The following is a 15,568-nucleotide window of genomic DNA, read 5'->3' as shown; positions in this document are numbered from 1 at the left end:
CATAAGCTTCCCGCAAGCACCCTTCGCTCGGATGGTGGAGGATATGCCGACGACTGGCCACCGGTAACCATTTGTTTCGCCTTCTCCGAGGCGGCCGCTGCCGGTGTGGGAGGAGGCATCCGATTTCATTATATCTGAATTAATATTGATCTAATAGATTATCGGTCGCACACGTTAAATGCCCACGAACGGCGTGAACCGTGGCGGAAGTGTCTGCCGTGTCGTGTGCCCCCCTCCCTAAGGGTCCTTTATTGTCCTCTGCCATCCGTGATCTTCATCCGTGTGGCATCCGATACTTGTGTAACCGACGGTAGGCAAACACCGTCGTCGACTCTCTCTCTTGGTTTCGATGCGTTGCGTTCACTCCGCTATCTCACCGATTCCCGTGAAAACCTTTTCTTTTATCCCTCGCTACGCCATGCGCCATGCGGCTTCTGTAGGACAGGGCGCGGCGCTTGACTGTGCAGGGAAAGAACTTTATCCGTTGTTGTTGCTGTCGGCGTTTGATGTCTGAAGCATCGAGGGTGAATCATGCCATCATCGATGGACCACGCAGACACCGTTGATCTGTTGTTTGCTATCATTTGTCCTTTTCCATGTTGCTCGCACACCCAAAACATGACCCCGTGTCCTAGCGAGCATACACACACGGCATGTCCTTGGCACTGGAGGGTTGCATCGAAGGGCTGGGTCTGGGCGATGCGAAGAGAATCGGAAGTGCCGGCTCTATTGAGTACCGGTTAATGGAAGGATAATTGTGGTGGTTTTGCGGTGGTTTATCTGGTAGGTATTCTACCTTCGCCAATCGCGAATATCAAAGCGCCGATTTCGCTAAAGGAGGCTGCAGGGCGTCACGTGATTGATTTCTGGTTTTGCGATGGCTCGATAAGGGGTTAGCATGTTGCGCGGAGCACGTTCGCAACATACTTGGCGATTCGTATCGAATCATTGTAGCATATTGTACGCATTGTTGGGCCCATCGTTAATATTATGATTGCGGTGTGAGAAGCAGGGTGAAAAGCTGTTGAAGGGTGAATGTTTGGTTAGAAGACGATAGTACACCAGTGCCGCATTGTGGTGACTAATGATGGACACCAGCAGTCTGGAGGCTGGATCTGACTCAACTAAAAGCTCACGATAAATATTAGCTTGTTTCATAGTATGTTCACTTTTATTATTCCATCACTACGTGGAAAGCTTCACACTACTCCACAATTGGTAGTCATACTCTTTTCATTGAGCATCCTGGATATTCCATTTCATTCGGAATTTGTGTGGTTTATCATTAGATTGATAAATGATCTTATAGCTTATTTTCATGATGACCAACTTAAAACGTTTTAATGTAATGTGTTATATTCGATTAATTTGGTATAGAAATGTTGATAATAAATATTAGGAGATTGTACCATAACCATTGTTAAAATATCCATTTCACAATTCAATTCATAATTATACTTTTCGAATGTTTGGTTTAAAACTATATAAGATAACAGGAATGAAGTAAAGGTTATTGTTAGTTTCGGAGTCACGGATGCACAACAAGTTAATAAATCAGATTCTTTTTATTGTCCATTGCACATATGATAACTACACAATATTCTTCTAAATAATGTTTTTTTTAAAACGATCGTAAGAGATAATAATTCGAAGGAGGGTTACCTACACTGTTTAGCGAGTGAGATGAATTATTTAATTTTACCGCATTTATATAAGCATATTTTACCATATTCATATAAGTCTTACTTGATTTGGCAACATAAAACCGAGTGTTTTATCGGCATAATCTCGTAGATTTATTGGCAAACCATTCTTCAGTAATGGTAACAGATTATGACATCTTCTAATTCAAGTTGATAGTTGATGATAACGATGTGCACATACCATTCATAGTTAAACCTTCAAAGCCATGTTATTCGGTTGAACTGACGAATTAATGATACAACAAGTGGTTCGAATATGGTTTATTTATGCAGAGTTGCTGTACTGTGACCACTTTCCGGCCCCCGTTATCGATTGATGATAATGGTTATTTGGCGTAAAATATTTCATTTGATTCATCTAAAAGTATGCGCAGTGATTCAATTCAGAAATGTGTATATTACGTTTGTTTACCGTAAACCATAGTATGATTGCGTTTTATACTAGTTGCAATCTACATCCAAGCTGGCTATCTAGGGTCTCTCTCTATTAAGCTGGCTGTTAAGCGTCATTCAATGTTAAAGTATGTTGTTAAACTTACTATTACATGGCTGCAGATTTAATGTATTACTTTTACAACAATGTTATAAAAATGTCAATGTCTCGATGTTTACAATAATTTCAGTTCCAAAGGAACAATGTTAGAATAAATGTTAGTCGCATTAGCACCTTTCATGTTAAAATCGTTTACTCTTTCCGCAAAACCAGCTATGCACGTGACGAAACGTTCGTGTTGTTAATCGATTTCAAGCATCCACGTGCCCTTTAAAACGCTAAATCCACTCAATCCGGTGAAACAATTTGCCCAAACTTCCTTTTATTTCACGGTGAAGGGCACACAATCAACCCCTAACGTATTTCGCGGAGATGCGACTGGGATTCAGTGTCACACGCCACAGCTTCCGGTCATTCACACATACACATTTACACACACACACACACACTTTCACCGTAAAGTGGATTGATGAAGTGAAAGAAATGCAGTTGCATTTACCATGCCACGAGCCTGCCACTGGTCGATCTAGTAGCCCCCTTCCAGTGGGGTGCGTTGGAAAATCGCCTTATAACAGGATTATCGGATCATTTTACAACAAATCGTCAACCGGACAAACCATAGTGGACTGCACTTTCACACTTACTTACTTAGTGAATGCTTCTTCGATTGCGAACGTCCCGAGGCTCCCTCCTGCAGTGACCTCTGCGCGAGTTCTACCGCTTAACCCTTTTCCATCGCACCGCTTGGCACTGGGACGTAACGGGTAGCGTACGACAAGGGATGATTGAATTAACACCTCGTACGGCAGCTTCTATGCAAGCGTTCTCGTACCGTGTGACAACCGCGTGTGTCGAAATGATCGACACCTTGGGACGCAAAGGGACTTGAGGACTGGCCCTTCCACAGGGAGGGGTTGTCAAGCACGCACCCCCGGACTTATACTGGAACATCGCTAGCTTGGCACGTATTGTTGTCTTGGGCCTTTATGCTGTTGTTGTTGTTGTTGCGAATGAAGTGCAAAAAAGGAAAACCCCTCTCTCGTTCACGTCGTGGACGTCCTGGCGCCTAAATTTGGGCCAAAGGCAAACGAACGAGACGAAGGGCTGCACCCTTCCGGGGGCATCTGAGGTATACATTCTGAGGTACTCTGGAGGAAGCCGGAGAAGAAAAGGATAATGACGGGTTCATTTGCTGCATTTAAGTTTTGATCGTTCGGTTCCGAACCCACTGGCAGTCGAATGCTCCGTTACCGCGCTACAGTGCGATGCCAATTTTCCGTACATCCCGCCAACATCAGGCCACGAATTCCAGTTCCCTAGTTCTTTTCTATAAAGTCGCGAACATAAACGTGTATACTCTAGGATAAACATACAAAACCAAAAATATTAAAAAAGGCTAGAGACCCATTCGTCGTGAACACTGTCGACGACACGAAGGTGAAGATGATATTCAGATAAAATCGTTCCGGTGGCCCCCTTCACGACGCCGTTGCGAGCTGGTACCGTGCGGTGTGTGCGCGCCCCGGCACTAAACGCGATACAGACAGAAGGAAATTACACGGTAGCGACTTTTACAGCGTCTTATCTTGATTGATTTCAATCCGCAATCAACCGGCGATCGTCGGGCAAGTGAGGCACACAGAATCGGCCATAATTGCAGGAGAACGGCGACGACGACGACGACGACGCATGTGAGGCGCATTTGACAGTTCTCACATTGGCACATCGACGGGGATTAAAGATTCCTCGCTTTTCTACGGTTTTTTTCCTGTTGACTCTACCGATTTTTTACTATTACGCTTTACCATCATCGTTGAAATCCTTGGTGTTATTTTGAGGAGTTTCTATATCGTACCTCTTTTTCTCAGCTCGAGCGTTTCCTGTTTAGAGGAGGGAACCCCCTTGCTGTGTTAGTGATTTACGATAGATAAGACGCTCAGCTCAGCTATAAGATACCCTTACGGGATACCATTTTTGGTAAGCGAAATACTTGCAGAAGTTTTATTGTTTTCGGTTGGGTTTGTGCTTTGCTCCTCCGTGGCGGCAGTGAAGGGTTGTTGCACCGATAGTGATGGCGTAAATATGGCGGGAATCGACATGCCTTGTATAATGTTCAAGCTTGTTTATAGTTAATTGTATAACTCGTATATTATATAAAAAGATTTTGGTTTTTTGTAAATACTACATCAATCCAGTTCTGCGAAATAGATATTATGAACAATATTCAATGTAAGAAGGTTCAATTTATTTGAAAACCAAATATCAATCGAATATTTAAGCGTTTATTAAAAAAAAAATATAGTTACACTCTCCTTCAGCCTTTTAGGAGTAAGACATTATGTGAAATGGCTCGAAATTGATTCATTAAAGTCATCTCGGAGTCATTCTCGTGAAAACGAAGTCGTGTTTAATGATTGAATCCATACCAAAGATGATACCGAAGAACATGAGGATGACAGCAAAGTGCTGTTGACTGAATGGGCATTAATCATGTCCTGTGAACTTTTTGGTACAGAGTTGTACGTTGGTAGGGCGTTTAGATAGAATTGGAAAATTGCGTTTAGATAGATGAAAAAGTTTTTCAAGTCTTATATGTAATTTTTACAAATAAAAAAATTAAATCCTCTTGGTTACCTTGCGACTTCCATATTTCACGATTATTATTTTAATTTAACTGATTCAAAAAATTTAGAAATTAACAAATACATCTTTCCCAAGATATGCTTTGTGCCTCAATCAACCTTAAAACCATTTAACAATCAGCGAAATCGACAGCCTTGACCGCTACACAAACAACCGGCACTTGAAAAATCCAATCAATCATAATTTCGTTAAATTAACCAAAGTAAATACGGAAAAGGAGAAGCTGTAGATTATACAACTCCGAGGCGAAGTTCGAAATCACTACAGCGAGCTACTCGGTTTCGGTAAAAATCCACCGTAAATTGGCCATAATTGCACACACCACATCGGCGGCGCACTTTCATTAACGATATTGATAATTATCGAACACCGTGATACCGAGGATACGTCGCCAACGGCCTTCACTATCACGCTGAGGAGCCGGAAAAACTCGATTCGGTTTCTCCACTTTGGCGCTTTGGGATCGTGTGTACCGTGTCATCGAGCACCATGATTAGTCACATGACGTGGCCCCGGTCTTGGAGCTGGCGCGGTGCTCAAGCAACTGGAAAATGCGTGAACCGTCGATCGCGACGAGGCTACATTTACTTTCGGTAACCGGCGTCGGGAACGGTGCAAAAACAAACACTCAATTTTCGCCGAACGATTACCGACGTTTTTCGCCTCGGTCCGTTGTTTCGCTTGTTATCGTCAGGGGGCTCAAGGAGGCGGTGCAAAAGATCCACTTGGAGACGGAGAAACGTAGCATGGGATTGGCATAAACTCTGCATGGTCCCATGAATAGGGTTCTTTTGCTAGTTTTTTGATAAACATTTTAACTGTTCTCGAACTGAAAATTGATCATAGATGTACTGACATCAATTATTTACAATAAACTCTTCTTTCTTATTGAGTTCTACTCAAATAGTTTAGGTACTATTAATTTTTACAGAAATCAAATTTTCTTTTCTCTTCCAATTGAGTCATTCAATTGTGCTCTGAGAGAAGAACAATAGCCGCGGTGTCCACAAGGCCAAGGGCCTGATTAACGGACATTAATCATGCTCCTTCAGTTCGAAGCTTGAACTGTCAGTACATCATCCACAGTTCTTCAATCTTCTTCTACACCAACTCGCCGCGTATGCAAAGTAAGACAGCCGCATCGAGCGACGCGCTTTTCGTTTTTCTTGTGCGGCCTTTTACTCTTGCTGCTTTACCGGGGAGAATTGACGGTAGCCAGGTCTGCCAGTGTCCTTTCGACGGTCCCAATCAGTGCAAATTATCGCCGAACGACCCAGAATGAAGTTATTATGTTGTAATCTTGTTTCTCGCTGGTTTTGTATGTTCCATGTTAAAGGACATGATTATTCCGCTCGGTGGTTTGTTCTCCTGTTGCATGTTAATGCTCCACTTTTGACGGAAGAGGACGGGCCTCTGCGTTACCGGAGAAAGAGAGTAAAGGAGATCCGTTTTCATTAAGTTTTTAATGATTTCTGGGGCAAGTACATGGTTATTGCGAGAGAAAGAGAAAAAAAAACGACGGAAAGAAATCGTTCGACACGAGTGGCACAGTTATGCTAAGGGGGGTACACCACGGTGTATCTGTGTCATTGTACCAACGACCGAAACTGTCCCTCGTGCCCGTAAGGACCACACGGGGCTCACTCGTACGCGTATCACGATTGGTACTTGCCATTTGACAGCGACGATTTGGGTGCACTACCACAAAGGACAATCCTCTTGATTTCTGGCCAACGGCAAAGCTCGATAGGCCTCCGCCAGGAGAAAGCCTTCCTAATAAGCCACTCTCGGGGCCACGCTAACACCTCTCACGCTGCTACACACAACCACCATCATCCATCAAATTCTGGTGACAGTACAATGATTTCTAATTGGACACTTTGACAATCTTGCCCTTTCTCACCGTTTGTGTGCCCGTTCTGGTGCGTTACGGCACGGGGCTTAAGGATGGATCAGCCGGCGTTTAGCGGGTCATAACGGAAGAGATTTCACCGAGGTCCTGTCAGTCGGACTACGTGGCGCTTGTACCAGACGAGTGCTTCCAGCTTTCCATTTCGGTAGATATTTGTCATTCTGAAAAAGAAGGATACTCGAACTGAGCCCCTGGATGATGGTTGAGTGTTCCAGTACTGACTGGCTGGGTGAAGAATGTCCTGTTGCAGTTGTATGGGTGCAGTACAGTATTTATTGGAACAACGATTTTTTAAAAATAAAACAAAAGATTTCTTCTTCAGAGTATTAGAATTTAGAGATCCACAATCCAGCACAACATTTGCATAACAATTGCGAGAAGCATGGAGCTTCGCGCTTGGATGCTGTGGTCATAAAATGTAAAATACTTCATCCGGAGCAGCCAGATGTGCGTTAATCTGGGCTGGATAGCATTCCATAACGCACATAATTCACTGGCTTCAGGAGCGCTGATGATATCTGGAAAACGGTTTTCCCTCGACCGGGAGTAGTGCCGGCAGACGGAGGAAGCGAACAAACGGAAAGATTTCTTGGCTCTCTCCGAATGTCTGCGACAGACCTAGACACCTAACCGAAGGACCCAGGGATAGTTGCTATGGTAGCAAGGATTCGAGATTTGTGGGATTTTATGAAACCCGCCCCGGTAGGCCCTTGATGTGACCTATTCAGAGTCAACTAGACGGAAGTGAAACGCCAACAAAAGCCACAACAAAGAGGTGAACCACACAGAACATTGTGTTCACAAACATTGTCGACCGATGCGGTCCGGTTTTTGGGCACAAATTATTATCTGCCATAAAATCTTTGCTGCTACACTCTACGGCGTCACAAGCGTTCGCTCGCTTGTAGGGGCTTGGTCCAGGGTTACGGGTAACGGATCTGAGATGCTGGGCCGCTTCGTGGTTGAGTTCCGTCCGTGCGCTTTCCTGACTTTTGAACGTCAGGACCAGCACCGGGTCGTACGACGTGGTTTGTATCTGGCGATGCGTAAATAGGAAATCCGGGGATAAGTTGCCGTCTTCGGTGGCGACTCTGCGCGAGGTAACCATCGCGACCGGAGCCACGGTAACGGTGTCGTCACCTGGCACCTATTGGGTCCTGCAGGTCACGAACTGTAGGCTAGCAACTTCACAGGACCTGCGCCATGGCGGTTCTTGCATGGAAATCTACACCACGAGTGTGACCGTGCATGCGGCTCGCCTTGCGTCACTCGAAGACGTCTGGCCGTCTAGATCAGGAGGGTTTTCTGCCGAAAGCGTCGATCTCACCTATTTGTTCCATTGTAAACCGTTTTGGGTGGCGACGTGAATGAACGAGGGCTCATGCCGATACGGCCCCCGAAGACCACTTCTTTCCGACTGTCGAGAGGGTTCTTGGGCGTTTATTGCTATTGTATCCAGTTCGCAAACGCATCGGCAAACTTCTGAGGTAATTGAATGTTCTTTCTTCCAGACGTTGCACAGGCGAATACTTGAAATCGATAGCAGGGGTGCTCGGTAGCTAAGACCTTCCTAGTTTGGAGGGCGATCGGTTCGAGCGGATGTTCCCTGGCGCTAAGGAGTGTGCAACGGGCTCCTTCAGACATTCGCACACCATTGAGCAATTATGAAACGAACATTTCTCACAAATCGCCATTCTCGAAACACTGTTTCGACCAAGATATAAGATTGTTGCATGAAACACAGACCTTAAGTGCTTTATTGTTTCTCGGCAGTTTATAGAGCCATGGGACATTTTTTCTCATCTGCACGAGCACAAACACACAAATGTTTTCAACTTTTACTATATTTCGCAGCGTGTATGGGTACGATTTGGATTTGCGTTGAACAGTCGAGTACTTTTATTTTCACAGTACTTCTATAGTTTATAGGAAACAGACTAATAGTTGTATAGTTTATGAAAATATACTGATAGTTCCTAAATATCTTGGATGAAGTAAGAATTAGAATCAGATACAATATTGTTTATCCTTCATTGGTGCATTTTTTGCAACTCTAATTATCGACAAGAACCGTTCATAATAGAAATATTGTTTATGTTAAACAAAAGCTATATGTTAAAGTATAAAAATAGTTTTCCCGTTTAACGGCTTATCTAAAGCCATACAAAGTGATATAGTGTAAGTCCATCGTAAGGTTTTACTTCTTCAGATCTGCAGCAACTTGAGCCACTATCCTGACCCTTACAATCGATGGTCCTCTCCCGGTGGCTTATCCCTCACCAACTTGCGAATCTCCAGTTGACCAGAGGTAAAGCAAATATCCTGTTCCCTAGCCCCCGGCAGCCGCTACTTTGCGATTCATTAGCAACCGTTTTTCCAATTGAGCAATTATTTCTCATTGCTGTCAGAAAAATGAATTGTTGCTGTTCTCGTGTTCCTTCTCTTTTTGTGCCAGCAGCCATCAATTGTTTTGCCAGCTACCATCGTTCCCATTCCGTGTACCGTTCCCGATATTCCGGTCACCCTGCCGAAGCGGCCGTCCCTTTTTCGATACTTGATAAGTTGCGGCTCGATAGGGATATCGTCAGTGCGCCAGGATCATCGATGCCAATGCGATCGCTAATTTGCATAACACATGTAAACCTCGCATTGACACCGGGATGATATATTTGCTCTTTCAATTATGCACACACTCGTAATACTTCGAGAAATGGGAAACGCTTCGGAAAATCGGAGGCCCCGCCGGAGGGTTTTTAGGCCACACGCCTCCGGCATAGAATGCGCGTGCGATTGGCCAGCTTCTGGTTCGGTAATCGAATCCTCTCGAGCCGCTTCCGGCCGGGCCCGGCCCGGCCTGGCCAGGGCTGCGAACTGTCTGCACTGATAATGTATGCAAATCACGGTGATTAATGCGACTTTTAAATGTCTCTAAAAGGCTGCTGCTGCTGCTCCTAGTGCTGGCACCTTTCAGTTAACGCGCGCGTACAAACAGTGGCGGAGTTTTGGAAGGCGCGAAAGATACAAAGAAAAGAGGAACAGGAACAGGAGAGAGAGAAAAAAAAAGATTTGTATTCAAATTAGTTTTTTGCAAACACGCGCCTTCCCAAGGTTTTGTTCATTAGTGAACGCACACAGTGCCTAGTGATAGATGACGCCAACAAAGAGGAGCAAAAGGATATGCAGCACGCGCGCGCACTCCTAGCGAGCGTAGGGTTCGAGTTTCAATTATTCGCGTGGCCACGATGAGGGGCATCACGCCCGAACTAGCGCCGAACTCGGGTATATCGAGTACATCATAATAGAAATATAAATATTGTTTTGATAAATGACATATTTTCGCCCCTCTCACGCGCCCGTGAACCCCGTTCGGCAGTCCCTTGGCTCTAATCTCCCGATTATCCTGGCTGGCTGGCTGGCTGACGCGGACTGGTCCCTGGAGAGAACTGGAGGCCCGAGGAAGAGTCCGCTCTGGTCGGCTTTTTCGCAATCTGGGTGCGAATCAGCTAAAATTGGCACACAAACCGACCGCGTGAGCTGCACGAAACGTCAACAGACTCGTGGCAACAACAGACCAAAGACTCCTCTCCTGATGGCTCATCAGGACACAATGTCGTCGGGGTGGCGTGACCCTTCTCAGCACACAAACATCCCACGATTTTGCACCCCTTCCCGAGGTCCTTCTGCAGGCAACCGAAACCCCGCTCACGGCCTACTCTGGTGGCCGACGCTGGTGGCGTCAATTTACCGGAGGTTCACTTCATTTAACGTATGTTAACTGTTCGCGCTGGTAGTTCCTGGAGGTCCACGGCACTTAATTGCAGGGGCGTACGGATCAAATTAATCAAATTTTCCTGCCACAAGCGAGGGATGAACCGCGCCGGTTTGCGGGAAAAACTGGGAAATGGCCCACGACCGGCTACACCACGACCTCGACCAGTATTCGGGTCTGCCGCGGTAGCCGTGGGATTATGGTGAAAGTGGGATTTTTTGCCACTTTTTACCACTCCGCGATCTCTGTTTTTCCTTTTTCGCCGTTCCGCTACTGCTGGTGGAAAGTGTCGGTCGGATTGGGTTTTTTTTTTTTTTGGTTGGGCCACAGGATTCTGGGTTAGGATTCGTGTTTACGGTTTTCGTACCGCTCTTTTCCCCCTCGTGGCCAACCGTGGCGTGCGAGGGACGGGGCGTGCGTAGAAAGTGGCATTAAAATTGTCGTTATGACACGCTCTTCAATGGGCTCGGGGTGTAGGGATGTTGGGAGGAAATAGACCGTTTTTTTTCTTCTCTCAAGTGGAAAGACTTTTTGTTACGGTTTTTTTCTGCTTTCTCTCATCCTGTGTATGGGTGATGGTTGCTTCCGACTGGTGTTGCCGATTTAAATTGGTCCAATAAATGCTCATTACCGAGTCATTCATTTTAAAATACTGTATTGGTTCGTGAGAGAAGGGGGAACAACGCCCAAACAGAACAGACCACGAACGGAAAAACAAATGTATTTTCCCTCATGAAAAATACTGGTTTAAAAACTGGCATTCGCATTGTGTATTGAATTGAGAAAGTGTTTAAAGCTGCACTGGAAATGTGATTTAAATATTCAGAGCAGCAAATCTACATGTTGATTCGGAGTGCATCGAAGATTTAATAAATCTACTAAACATGTAGCGTGAATGTTCATAGATATCACAAATCAATACTTAATTGCATTGCGATAAATAGGTCCGTGTTTGCTAGACAGCCATTCAATTAAAGTAGAATATTTCTTTTTTTATATTAAGCACTATTTCCTTTATTTTTTAAGACATTAAAATGATATTAAATCCAAAGTGGCAAATACAAATTCCTGATAGATTGAGTCGAATGTTGCAAATATATTGAAAATTTGTTTTATTGTTATACAAAACACAACATGGTTTGTTGAAGTTTCCAGCATGAATAAAACAACAAGTTTCCAACAGAAAAAAAACTCTTTGCACAATACAGAAGAGAAAATAATTTGTAGATAAATTAAAAAAAAAAAACAGTTTTTTTCCTTCAATGTTCATTTAGAATACATGCGTGCATTGTTAGGAGGCAATGACAACTGGATGAGGAAATGAAATCAGGAGGAAGTTATTAGTTAATTCTGCACCGATCATTGTTCGATCATCAATGAAATGGAGATAGCAAATTGAAACTTGCAATAATATTTTGTCTATTTTTTCTTCATTTATTCTCACAAATATAATCAATGCCAGTGACTAGAACTGTTTTAACAAAACACATCTTACGAACTAGCAACGGAAACCGTTCCCTAGACCGCATCCCAACCGCACAAACTCCCCTGGCGAACGATTAGCTTTGGGATACATTTTGCTCACCGGTCGTAGGGTTACGGACTCCGCTAAACAGTACAGTTGTATAAAAATACGTCGCATATAGACTAATGATTACGATTACAAAAAAAAAAAAGATGGAATACTACACTAATGAGCTTGGTACTTTGATTTGCGTTAATTCAGTGCGCGTGACTGTGCGTCCGTCCGTTCTTAACGTCTAATGTTCTTTGCTATAAACCCGAAAATAGGACAAACGAAAAAAGTGATGGAATCGACCATTGGCTCGACAAGAGCTCTAGCTGAGATATTCACAGTGCTCTAGCCCATAATAATGTCCTTGCTGATGGTGCTGTTGCTGACTATTGATACCGACGGAGTGTGTGCCTTCATCGTACGTCTGATTCCAACCACCGTTGGTCGTGTTGGATGTCTGTCCGGAAGATTGGAAGAAACTATTGTTCCACCATGCGCAGGAGTTTGCCTCTGCATCAGTCACGCTATTCGTTGGTCCATGCAAAGCCTGCTGTTGTTGCATTTCACAAGAGTTGACACTTGCGGGCATGGAATTAGTAACCGGCATACCTTCATTTGACGCTATCGTACCTAGAGCATGGGCGGGATCATATCCACCATACAGCTGGGATGAACTCGGGGACGATGACGCACTGTAATGATCATAACCAGCCACTGTTCCGTACTGCTCCAATTGAGCTGTATGGCCCAACTCGGGCAACGGTGAATCGGATAGCGTCGTCAGCGTGGTCGTTGCCGATATTGGTCTCTGCAGCGTCTTGGTATCGTGTGCCGTCGGTGACACGCAACTTGATTGGCTAATAAAGAACGAATTAATACCGTCGCACGCACGCAGTCCCATCTTGTTCATGTCGAGCTGGGCCACCGAGTTGTTGTTGTTGTTGTTGCCGTTGTTGTTTTGGTAATCTGGGACCTGCGGTGGACTTGCGTAGTACGCAATGTCATCGAGAATACTCGAGCAACCGCTACTGGTGAGACTAGCCGTATCGGTGTCGGTGCTGCTTTCATACTTGACACAATCAAAGTATCGGCCACTGTCGGTGTTGATCATTTCGGGACTGTAATCGGTGTGATAGGGCGAGTACTGTTGCACTGCCTTTCCATATGAAGCATCAGTATTGTCCAGATCAAACATCACTGTCGCTGGTGCTGTTACTGCTGCTGCTGCTGCTGCTGGTCCCGAAGCCTGGTACTTGTAGCTAGTGGTGACGGGTCGCAGTGGTTGATCTAGCTGGAAGATCTCTTCCGGATGAATGAAGCTAGTGTTCGGATCATAGAAACAGCTCTGACCATACTCTTGACTCTGTGAGTGTGGTTGTTGTTGCAGTGGCGACTGCTGTAGCTGATGCGTTGCTGGCTGCTGACTGTGCATCGAAGAGCTGTACGTACACGGAGCTGGGGCCATCGTTCCGTTGTGATAATTCATTTGGTAACTGTGCTCCTCGAACGATGAATCCGCTGACTTGATGGTCTTTGTGCACGAGATGTCCGTGTAGCTGTCCGTCTTGGCAAGAGGATACGCTTGTTTGGTAGACTTCTTTGACTGTTTGATTCCATTGATCTGTGAACGATATACGATCGAGATAAGACATGGAATCTTCGTGGAATGACCTGCGCTTCCCAAACGCAACCTACCTTGTTCATCTTGGATTGCACCGAGCGAAGGACACGCTCCCGACGTCCTAGTCCCAGGACGCGCCTCGTTTCGCCCGACGATTTCGCTTCCGGTCGCGGATGATCATGGATTCCTTTGGCTTGGAAAAAGATCGCATGTGGCGTGTGGCGCCAGAAGTGTGTCACCGGATAGCCACAATGTCCCCTGCATGGCTGAATCTCCAGTATGCCTCCGATACACAATCTATAAGTGAAACGAGAACCGGATAAGGGGCATTATAGTATCGCGATCACTTCACTCGGGGTGCTGGGGCGCTGCACTACACTGCTTCTCCTCCGACTTACCTGTTGGGGCATGCTTTGCCTTGCTGTTTACGCCGCGCCTTGTCACAGATGGCCGGACGAAGGTGGATCTTCTCGCCATTGGGCAGTATGCAGCCGGCCGTGCAGACCAACACTCCCAGGCAGCTCTTCTTGAGGATGTTCACGTTGTGGTTGTTGGTGTTGCGCATTGCCCAACCGGAAGAATGACGTTTCGCTTCCTCGCTCGTTGGCCTGTAGATGGACCGACAGTGACCATCGCTCCACTCACCATAATCGTCAAAGTCGGCCTCCGTCACGATCGGTACGCTCGGATCGTTGATATCCCAGTCGAGCCCCGCACCGACACCATTCGAACTGATTACGTTCGATTGCCTATTCGGAACAACAACAACGAAAAAACAATTCGGACAACACAGATCCGACCACAGCACAACCATTAATCAAATTGTCGTGCCGGAAACGAACCATTCGTTCGTTCGATTTCATCGATCACATGCCGGACGGACACATGCCGCCGCCGCCGGGAGAGTAACACAAGGGAACTTACACAATCACCATCTTGCGGCCGTTCGTCGATCGTCGTCTGTATCGTCGTCGTTGGTGGAACTCTTTTCGTCGGCAAATCACTCCAAAGTTCCCACACTTAAATGCTACTCCAGCAGACAACTTACAGGCTGGATCGATGGGTTTTAATTGAATTCTGGTCCAGTAATTAAGTTTCATTCAACAAACACCGATCACTTAACTAAAACCAATGCCATGCCATGCCTACTTGGTGATTCCGCCACACACAGAAAGACACTGGCCACTGTACCACTGAAGACTTTGTGTAAAATATCTTCCCGTCAGCTTCACAGATCATTTCAGTTTTCGATCTTGCAGTTCAGGCAGCAACTCCTCCTTCATGCCCGGTTGTCTAATCCACTCCAAGTCGAAACACGATTCAACGCAAGAAGAGCGAATACACACCACAACCTTCGGTAATCAAACAAACAAACAAACAAACAACGGCTACGTGTCGATCACGCAGGAGATACACACGTCCTTTCGGGTCGAGTGCGCCCAATCGAGTAACGTAAACCGAGAGTTGAACCCGCTGGTGAGCCCCTAAGCACCGTCACGGATCCTGAGCAGCATAAAACTCCGGTTCCTATCTCCGGATTTTCCACGAATTCTCTCTCTCTCTCTCTCTCGGCAATTGTCCCATGTCCCATGTCCCCTTCAAAACATAGTGCAACATAAGCACCCTCTTGAACGGTTCGCGTAGCTCCGCCCATCGAGTTATGCTTCGGTGCCGAGCAGGTCGCCGATTGGATCACGAACCACCTCTCATTGTCATCATCATCATCATCATCATCATCTCTCGAGAGCATCATGCTCGTCACCGCCTTGCCGTGGGAGACTTCAATGACGATGACGACTACCCCAATATGCCGGCTTGTTGCGCTGTCTTTGCCAGCGAGCGAACGAACACTTGATGTTTATGCCGCCCGGGACCAGATCCGGGCTCAGGATCCGCCACACATTATGTTTT

The 15,568-nt window shown here is 45.7% G+C and overlaps 1 protein-coding gene across 1 annotated transcript; it reads right to left on the bottom strand.

Annotated features, from left to right (window-relative positions):
* Nucleotides 1-12,358: 12,358 nt before the first annotated feature.
* LOC125959370 (transcription factor glial cells missing-like) lies at nt 12,359-14,592 on the bottom strand. Its single transcript, XM_049692191.1, has 4 exons — nt 14,582-14,592; nt 14,056-14,406; nt 13,732-13,954; nt 12,359-13,657 (listed from the first exon to the last, which is right to left on the bottom strand). Exons 1-4 carry the CDS (start codon nt 14,590-14,592, stop codon nt 12,359-12,361), a joined length of 1,884 nt encoding a protein of 627 aa, XP_049548148.1.
* Between the last annotated feature and the right edge of the window lie 976 nt (nt 14,593-15,568).

This window comes from Anopheles darlingi, chromosome 2 (genome assembly GCF_943734745.1).
Source record: "Anopheles darlingi chromosome 2, idAnoDarlMG_H_01, whole genome shotgun sequence".
NCBI lineage: Eukaryota > Metazoa > Arthropoda > Insecta > Diptera > Culicidae > Anopheles > Anopheles darlingi.
This window is presented reverse-complemented; position numbering and strand designations above follow the sequence as displayed.

Bases quoted from the DNA above. Each gene is read 5' to 3' on its own strand.
- LOC125959370 (XM_049692191.1), bottom strand. The intron at 13,955-14,055 runs GTAAGTCGGAGG...TTTCACTTATAG, and splicing joins GGCAAAGCATGCCCCAACAG to ATTGTGTATCGGAGGCATAC. The intron at 13,658-13,731 runs GTAGGTTGCGTT...TATCGTTCACAG, and splicing joins TGCAATCCAAGATGAACAAG to ATCAATGGAATCAAACAGTC.